Source organism: Gasterosteus aculeatus, chromosome 14, assembly GCF_964276395.1.
Source record: "Gasterosteus aculeatus chromosome 14, fGasAcu3.hap1.1, whole genome shotgun sequence".
In the NCBI taxonomy this organism is placed as follows: Eukaryota; Metazoa; Chordata; class Actinopteri; order Perciformes; family Gasterosteidae; genus Gasterosteus; species Gasterosteus aculeatus.
Window position 1 is genome coordinate 2,980,811 of NC_135702.1, and position 10,163 is coordinate 2,990,973.

Consider the following 10,163-nt stretch of genomic DNA (forward strand, 5'->3'; position numbering starts at 1 on the left):
ATACAGTCCACTGATAACGGCTCAGCAACTCCGAGATATTTCCTTTTTGTCTTTAAGAGTAATCTGAGCCAACATTATTTTCCTTGGTAACCTTGGTGAGATTCTGCTGCTAAACACAAACACAAGGCATTTGGGGTTGAATGTGGGGAGGAGCTTGCACACAAATATGTCATTATGTTGCTGACTTTGTACCACAGGCCTCAGCGAGGGGGGGAGGGGGGGGGGCGTCCAACCATCAGCCACATGTTGGATGCTGGAACATCACTGTCTGTCACGCGCACCGTGCACACGCGTCGTATGAACTGTCCCATATTTACAACCTCTCTGCAGACGCCACGTTCACTTTGCAATGCAGTGCGTAAATAAATAAATGCACAGAAATGGACCCGATAACTTTGACGGCGGGGAGGGAAGAGCCCCCCCCCCCCCTCCTTTGCTCCCCCCTCGTCTGGCATCAGTCGATATTAAAAAGATGCAGAGGGACACAAGCTCGGGGCCTTCCAGAGTGAGGAAAAAGAGGTGTGCGAGCTGCAGACGGGCGCTGGGTCTGGCATGTCCGCTGACTTGTGTATGAAAACATCGCGCGTTCAGTCTCCCCCCTCCTGGGCTCCGCTTCTGAGTGATCAGCTGATGAAGAGACTAGCAGCTCGCCGCTATGCTGGCGTGCTAATTCTCTCCCCCACAGCTGCAGCCGATCCCCGCAGCCCGCCGCCTGCAGCCCGCAGCCAGGTAAGAGTCCTCCCGCACGCCTTTCTGCGCCCCGCGCGCCCGATTCCGCCGGGCCACCCCGCACGGGAGGAGAGGAAGAGACGGATGAAACGTGTGTGTGTGTGTGTGCGCGCGCGCGTGTGTGTGTGTGTGTGTGTGCGTGCGTGCGCGACAGGGAAAGCGAGTGTGGGTGAAGAGAGGTGTGTGTGTGTGTGTGTGTGTGTGTCCGTCGTAACAGATGAGGGGGAATCTTCGCCGGATCAGTCCGAAGGAGGCAGGCTCGTCGGGAGACGCATGGCACAGGCATGCAGCATCACGTGCACGCGCACACACACAGGCACGCACGCGCGCACACACACTGACAGACGTCCGCGGACACATGTACGGCTCTCAGCTGTGTGGTGCATCGTGCAGGATTACCCTCCAGCCCCCCCCCCCCCCCCCCAGTATATTCCGCTCAGGGGGGCTTTTAAAGCTTCCTCGGAGCCCCGCGATGATAGCCGGGATTTCTTTTGTTACCTCCAGTGTTGTTGTCTCCCATCACTCAATTCCCTGCCATGCAATTCTGGGTTCGGATGGGCAAGCGTGCGTTGTTTTTTTTCCTAATACAGCGTTTGTCACCATCAGGTCCATTTTTGTGAGTCTGCGAGGTGTTAGTGTAGTTCTGCGTTGTGTTGTTCCTGTTCCTCTCAGTGTGTGTGTGCAAAAACAATATTCCAGCACGCTTTCATCTTTTGTCCTTGAGATATACATATTTTTGCAAGCGCATGCTTTATTATAGCATCTGGATGCTGGTGTGCGGACGGTGTTACTCATTTGTGATTGATGCATCAATAAGATGTTCGGATTAGATTGCATGCTTCCCTAATTTCCTCCCTCTCCTCCCCAGCTGGACTGCTGCTGCTGCTGCTGCTGTGAGCTGCTGTGAGCTGCTCTTGCTGCATGCATACTCATGTTTCTGGCCCCTAATTGCCTTTGTGGAAAACACAGCCGTTGCAGCAGTTATTGGAAAAAGCAGCGAGTAAATGGTTGAAAACAACTCGGGATGCAGCAGGCAGGCGCCCCCACCCCCCCCCCCCCTCGAATCCCCACATCTCATCTTTGTGCAACAACAGGAAATATATGTGTCATTATTTAATTATTATTATTATTAGCATTAGCATTTTTAGGTTCTGCGCTTTGGTGACACGCGGCTTCTTCCAATGTACCCCCAATCATTGTGCATCCTTTTTTTTTTTAATGGTGCCGTCCCTCGATAATCATCTGACATCAAAGGATGAAATCGTACGTCCCAAATTTGCAGCGACGGCACAGCGGCTGCTTTGCTCCAGTTCCATGCGAACTCACACACTATTGGGATAAATAATAAAACACTCTTTTGAATACAAATTTCTGAAAGCTTAATCGCCATAAATGCTAATTAGTGTTGAATTTGAGGGACTTTTGATTTGGATTCCTCAGGCGGTTTCAGGTTTCGGTCTCCGTAGTTAGTAAAGGTTTGAAAACATGTGACGCCGACTGCACAAGTTTCCCAGCACTCCAACTCTCAGGGAGAGTACGAGGAAGAGTTCAGGACGATGGGAATTGATCGCGGCTCTTTCCATTCATCCCCCAGCTGTTCCTGTGACACTTCAGGATTAAGCATGTGACACGCTCTGTGTGTATCATACACACATCTCACATATTCCTATATCACAACGGTGTCATCCGCCTTCCCGCGGCGCCCGCTGGGGTTTGTTTGATGCCGCTCCCTCTTCCTTACAGCCCGAGCCAGGAGAGAACGGTTCCCTGGAGGAGATGGAGGAGGACATCGGCCTGAAGAAGCGTAAAGGGGATCATCATGGGGACAAAGGAGTGCAGGCCGGGCAGGAGACTGGGGAAAAGGTCAAGAGGAAGCGAGGACGCCCACCTGCTGAGAAGCTGCCTCCAAACCCACCGGAGCTCACCAGGAAACTAAGCACGCTGGTCGACATGGTTACCAACTACAAGGACGGGTGAGGGCGCCCGGCGGTTGGCGGGCTGTGTCACTGTTGGTCCAAATCCTTGAACCGGTTGTGCACTCATAAAGGTTTTCAGTCAGGGATGTTTTTACAGATCCCTTCTATCCTGATTTTATTATGTGAACATCGAGTCACTGTCTTATTATCCCCAAAACACTGTAGGAAAGCTTCTGCTTGTATTATGCAAGACTGTTTAATAACCCAAAGCCTGTCAATAACCTCAAAATGTACATTAGGGTTATCCAAAAACTGTTGTTGAGCAAATGGTCTACGTGGTGGAATACATCCGTGCTCCATGCTTATTCCACAAATGTCAATCACACTTACACGTTGAACAAACGGTTTCTCGACGAAGTGACCGCTTTGTGAACTGAAACGTTGTGCTTCCAGTTTTGGTCGACAGATCAGCAAAGGCTTTGTGCAGCTTCCCTCTAAGAAGGAGGTACCCGAGTACTACGAGCTGATCCGAAAGCCTGTCGACTTCAGAAGGATCAGGGTACGTGTCGCTGAACACCCATAGAACTCACAGGCGGATATCACGCTTATCTGCTAAGAGAAGCTCGAGTAAACGCAGATGAACCTCAGTATCTTCTGAGTTTAAGAGGGAACAGTGTGTAACACTTAGAGGGATCTGTTGGTTTTTTCTTCCTTTAGGGTATTTAGTAGGATCAGACTTGTGTCCAACTGGCTCCGGCGTCATGCACAAGAGTCACAGCAATTCATCCGATTGATTGTGGCGCTGAAGAGAAAAGTCAGGGCTTACTTCTTATTTTGTGACTAGAACCCAGTCTGGGTCGGAAATAACGCTTCGCATTCCGCATTGTTAAAATCCGTTAAATATTAAAACACATCAAATCCGATAACACTGAGCTACACAAGACAACAAGAGAGAGTACATTACATGGAGACATTACATTGTATAGAGACATTACATTTCATGGAGACATTACATTACATGGAGACATTACATTGCATGTAGACATTACATTGCATGGAGACATTACATTTCCTGGAGACATTACATTGCATGGAGACATTACATTTCATGGAGACATTATATTGCATAGAGACATTACATTGCATGGAGACATTACATTGCATGGAGACATTACATTTCATGGAGACATTATATTGCATGGAGACATTACATTGCATAGAGACATTACATTTCATGGAGACATTACATTGCATGGAGACATTACATTGGATGGAGACATTATATTGCATGGAGACATTACATTGGATGGAGACATTATATTTCATGGAGACATTACATTGCATAGAGACATTATATTGCATTGAGACATTACATTGGATGGAGACATTACATTGCATGAACACATTACATTCCATGGAGACATTACATTGCATGGATACATTACATTGCATGGAGACATTACATTGCATAGAGACATTACATTGCATGGAGACATTACATTTCATGGAGACATTATATTGCATGGAGACATTACATTGCATAGAGACATTACATTTCATGGAGACATTACATTGCATGGAGACATTACATTGGATGGAGACATTATATTGCATGGAGACATTACATTGTATGGAGACATTATATTTCATGGAGACATTACATTGCATAGAGACATTACATTGCATGGAGACATTACATTTCATGGAGACATTATATTGCATGGAGACATTACATTGCATAGAGACAGTACATTTCATGGAGACATTACATTGCATGGAGACATTACATTGGATGGAGACATTATATTGCATTGAGACATTACATTGGATGGAGACATTACATTGCATAGAGACATTACATTGCATAGAGACATTACATTGCATGGAGACATTACATTGCATGGAGACATTATATTGCATGGAGACATTACATTGCATGGAGACATTACATTACATAGAGACATTACATTGCATAGAGACATTACATTGCATGGAGACATTACATTGCATGGAGACATTACATTTCATGGAGACATTACATTGCATGGAGACATTACATTACATAGAGACATTACATTGCATGGAGACATTACATTGCATAGAGACATTACATTACATAGAGACATTACATTGCATGGAGACATTATATTGCATGGAGGCATTATATTGCATATAGTGATTACAACACTGGACCAACTTCAAGAGAAGAACAGCTCTCTTGGACGAGGTCTTCACAAAAGCTTGATTGCTGATTATTTATTGCAGTGGTCATGCTGGTGTTTTGATACTGAGCCTTTGCTTCACAGGAACGTGTACGTAATCACAAGTACAGAAACGTGGGGGATTTGGAGAAGGATATCTTCCTCCTGTGTCACAATGCTCAGACATATAATCTGGAGGGATCTCAGGTGAGCTCCAAGAAAGGCTTTCATTTCCTTTAAGGCAATTTGAACAACAAATGTCATTGTAGTCGTAAATGGGTTTGAATCTTGATTTCGGGAGGAACACACTGAGCTCTTTATGTGCGTGTCCGTGTTTACCTTTGCAGATCTATGAGGATTCGATTGTGATTAAGTCTGTTTTCGAGAGCGCGAGACAGCGAATCGTCACGGACGAGGAACAGAAAGAGGCGGTTGGCGCCACTCGCAGCGATAATGGCGGCGGAGCCGAAGACCAATTTGTTCCATCAACAGGTGAGGATTGAGAAATGCAAACATCCGGAGCGGTGGGTCTTTTTTTTTTCGCGAAGCAATAATGAGATGGGGAGACAAATGAAATCTTTAAAAGGATTCTTCGCTGGTCGGTCGAACTATTTGACACAAAATGAACTCATCATGATCTCTGTTTTTGTAAACAGTGAAACCATCACCAGTACAGCTAAAAAAGGGAAATAAGGAGGGAAGAAGCAGAAGCACCATGGTCAAGAGGCTCCACAGTGATTTGGACAGTGATGTGGATCTAGAGGACAACACCCAAAAAGACCAAGGTTGAGACGAAGGTCCCGCGTTTTTTTTTCCTGTTGGGTTTTCTGGTTCGTGTCTATTCTCTAGCATTCCCCTTTGCATTGGTTTCTCCATCTTCTAAGCAAAATAAAGGAAAACAAGACTGGAAGGACCCCTCAAAGGGAGCCACTCGTGGAACAATACGTCCTTTTTTACGTGACTCATTTCACTGAATACGCTTCTTGCTGCACACGGTGCTGCTCTTTTTCATTTAGCTGGTCTTTTATTAATATTACTATATTTTATCTGCCCTAGTCTTTGTGGTTGTGTCTGCAGATATGATGTAAAACACCAGTTTTCTCTGACTGTTTTTAACCAATGTATTTGATTGTATAAACAAGCCTTCATCGGTCTTGGATGATCATTTGTAAATCTCTCCTGAAGCTGTTGACGTGTTCAGGAATCGAAGCACACTGGAAGGTGCTTTTCAAACAGACGGGGAACAAATGAGCACTGTAAAATCTCTGAATGGGACTTTAGAGACGATTCTTCTTTGATAAACACCTTAGTGGAAGTTTGACTTGACAGATACCAGTAATTATACTTTTGTGTCTGTTTCTGGATGGAATACGTTTTGGTCTAAACAAGGGTACCGCAGTTGAACATGTGCATCCCTTGTGCTACTGTAGATCCACATATTGTACAGTTTGTGTCAAAAACTAATTAAAAACATAAAAATACATTACTTCACTCTTTTGTCGAGCATCATTGTACGGACAATCCCTGAAAACGTAATCACTTAAACACATTCAATCTCACCAAAGGTCCCCCCGGTTGGTGGTTTTTATCCTCATTGGCAGTAGGAATACTTGTTGTAGTACTTGTAAGAGTACGACAGTCAAACACTCAGGAGAGGAGAGTAGTCATGAGAGGATCATTTATCAGCTTTAAGTGGTTTATCTGATATGTATTTTTGATAACGTGCCAATAGGTGGTGCAAAAGAACTGTTTGATTGTGCCTATTATTGGTGGAGCACGTGTCACCTTTCATTCATTTCATTTCATTTACTTGCTCCAAATACAGAAACTCACACCGGAGTGGCGCCATGGTCCGAGATCACGCCGGCCGCGTGTGTGACGCGACCTCTGAGTGCCAAAGGGGCCGCAGAGGAAGCACAGCCCAACACCGCGTGATTGGGGGAAAAACATTGACAAGATTGTCACCGCGAAACGCAGAAGCAACACCTTGCCCTTGTCTTTCACTTCTCAGTGACAGAGCAGGAAAAACCACTGAAATGTCTATTGGCAGCATGCATATATGCTGTTAATGTACATTTATATTGACAGCGACTTGGCCGCGGTTACAGGGCCTTCCCGGGGGTCATGTAGATAAAACAGTCACTGTTTTGCGGTGTTGATGAGACACAGCGTGTGAGGAGTATTAAGCTCCTGGCTGATGTTCAGAGATTAACAAAGTGCTTACAATGGGGCAGCTGAACAGCAAACAGGTCAGGGAGACAAAGTGGCACGTATGTCTTCTTGATGACAATCGCACACGGAATGACACGTAAACCTAATGGAGGAGAGCGGATGGAGGAATTAGTGAAGGTTGACGCGCTAATGGCTTTTTGGAGATTAGCGTGCTCAGAAGGAAGGTGACTTTAATCTGTGGGGACAATCCATTTCCTCTTTACCCATAGGACACACATTTAACTTTGCTAATCACCTTTAAAATCAGTTGATCACATTTGAACTGGTTGCTGTTTCCCTGTCAGTCTCGGTCGGGGAACAACGTTTATTTCTGATTTACGTCTGACGGGGAGCCGACGCAGACGTCTGCATGGACTCAAAACGGGAGTTTTTTTCTCGTCATCCATCGTGCATTTTTGTTTCAAAGCAACCCGTCTCCTCTCCTCCAGCTGTCCTAGATATTTTTCGGAGTTGCTGACGTTGCAGCGCGCTCTTCATTGAACTTCTTTTCCCTCTCTGATCCCTGCGTCATTCAATCCCAGTGAACCCAGCTGCAGGGCATGCATTCGTCTTCAATTAGATTTTTACATCTAGAAATGCACTGTGGCTGACAAAAAAAACCCAATGAAATGCAGCTACGCTTCTGTTAGCAGGCCCCTCCTTCAGCAGCTTTGTGGGCGGAGTTTGTTGCACCTGGTTTGGCTCCAGTGGCCTCCACCTGGTTCGCTTTTATTATATTTACTTTGCCTTTACGTTCATTTCCCTTTCCCTAAAATGAAACCTCTCCACTCATCGATCAACCCTTGAGCTGGATTGTGACTGTGGTTTTATGGTATATGCTCACGCAAGCTTTTTTAAGATATTACTAGTAAATAAAAAAGTTTGTTAGATAAGAAATATAAAATATAGGAAACCTTACGGAAGAGACTAAACCATGAAAGTAAATCTCTTGAAAATACATTTTTCAACTAATCCCAGTCGGTTTTCTCTCCCATAACAGGCACTGGTTCTCTGGCTACGGAGACGTGGGAGAAAGAATCAACACGCGTCTTGGAACTGCTCCTTTTTATTTTTCATTACAGCAAACTGACAGATGTTTCCTTTTTGCAACAAGCAGCATTGGCAGCACGATGTGATTGACCATATTCTTTTCAATTACAAATATCACAGCATGTAATAAGCCATAAAGGGGGGTTTAAATATACCATCACAGACGTATATTCACGTGTACAAAGACACAGCGGTTCACACATTTGTTTGCATTCATGCACTGTTTTTTCTTCTTTGGAACATTTTATATTTCCTTGGATCCCTTTTGAGGTGATAGAAAAAAGTGGAGAAGAACCAAAAATAAAAGCACCGGCAATATAATCGTGTTGATCTAAAAACCATAGATGCGGTTTTGATTACACTGCGTACACATGACGCCTCCAGCATTGAGCTACTCTCCTTTCCATCTCCTATTGGAGAAATGGAGTTGTTGAGAATAACATGAGGTGGTCCCAGTTAGTTATTAGTTATTAAGAGAAGCATCTATTGTTGTCGCGTGGTATGAAATAGATTTGAAAGTTCTCCGCTAAAAGGCCTCATCCCCCTTGTAGCGCTCTGAGATCTTTTGTCAACACTTTCATCCTTCCAGACCAAAGATTTGAAACGCCATATTATAAATATGCTGATTTTTTAATTAATGGCTGCCTGTTTTTAATCTTGTATGATTTTGTATTTGCGGATTGTCTTAAAGTGTGTTTTTTTGTCCAGTGTCTCTGACCAAAGCACACTGTGTGTGTCCTAAAGAATTCATAAAACACGTGCAAACTCAATCAAATATACATTTTAAACAATCTCGTTTGCTAGTTTCTTCTTCTTGCTGCGCGGCACCACAGGATTTCAGCACAAAAACACATCATGTACTGATAATGTCGTAATACAACAATTTCTGCAAAATCCAATATTTTCCAAACATAATTAATATATATTATTAAAGATTTAAGATGACCACTCTTGGCTGTACAACATTTTAAAAAAATCAACAGCAACAAAAAAGATGGGCAAAGGGGCTCAAACACTAGTAGCCAGAAAACAACATGCATTTTATAACATGTACACTAAGCAAGTACCATATGGGGCCCTTCTAGTGTTGGTTGGGGGCTTTTCTAATGGTGATTTAAACATCCTATATATCTAAGTACACATCTTATCTGCTCTTGCTTTCCGGCGAGGTTCCACTCGGCCCACTTCCTCTTCTCCAGTTTCCTTCTAATGAACGCTAACACGTGAGAGCGCAACCTCTGTCTCTTTGGAGGTAAAATTGGATTGTGCCTCGGGAGGAAGCGGGGAACACGAGGGCGTAACGGGGCCTCTCATGATGAGCCTGTGATCCTCTTCCTTTTGTCACGGCCGTCCGTCGGGCGCGATCGTCCCCGAGGCGGCGGAACGTGCGGCTGTTTGACGGGAGGAGCCTCGAGAGTTGTGCCATTCATCTTCACGGTTTCCTAAATCGCCAGAAAACACTGAAAGATTGCTGAAACCTTTGAAATCTCTCCGGAGTTCAGAGTTGCGTGCGGTGCTCCTCTGAACAAAGGAAACGAAGGGCGCCACTTTGCTATTCATTGAATGGCACGGGCGTTGCATCACCAGCAAACAACATCCTTTTCATTAGGGTTGGAACACACAGTGTGGGGCTTTTATAGTGTGGGAAGAACCAAGCAACAATCCTAGCAACACGTCAGATCTCACGACACCTGCTGCTGGCGCTTCACGACCTCCAACTGGGCCGGCGCACACAGTCAGCGGAACACAATGTACTTCTCGCCGTTGTCATTCATTGAACATTGAATGAAATTAAATTACAGCAACGTAGCGTCTCCGACTCTTTAGCCAGGTAGCCAGCTTTGCCTTTGCGGCATAAAGAAATAATACTGACTGCTGTGATGAACTTAATGAACAACAAGCGTGAGTCTGTTTGGAACGAAGATACACAAGCCCTCAAATTGAATCCTCTCTGATTTAAACCAAATGAACTCCCCTTGTTTACCGTGTCATTTGCTTTGTACACAGCACCAAACATTCACCAATAGCTTCAGAAGGAGTCACGATGACGAACGTG

At 44.7% G+C, this 10,163-nt stretch overlaps 1 protein-coding gene across 2 annotated transcripts; it reads left to right on the plus strand.

The window, feature by feature from the left end:
• Positions 1-439: 439 nt before the first annotated feature.
• On the plus strand, positions 440-6,329 carry LOC120832020 (SWI/SNF-related matrix-associated actin-dependent regulator of chromatin subfamily A member 2). 2 transcript variants are annotated; one of them, XM_040198027.2, is made up of 6 exons: positions 440-729; positions 2,473-2,702; positions 3,099-3,204; positions 4,952-5,053; positions 5,194-5,338; positions 5,503-6,329. In XM_040198027.2, the coding sequence occupies exons 1-6, from the start codon at positions 553-555 to the stop codon at positions 5,634-5,636; spliced, it is 894 nt and encodes a 297-aa protein (XP_040053961.1). In that variant the 5' UTR covers positions 440-552; the 3' UTR covers positions 5,637-6,329. The 2 variants fall into 2 exon arrangements, with proteins under 2 accessions (XP_040053961.1, XP_077945032.1); XM_078088906.1 differs by lacking the exon at positions 440-729 and adding an exon at positions 984-1,293.
• Positions 6,330-10,163: the final 3,834 nt, after the last annotated feature.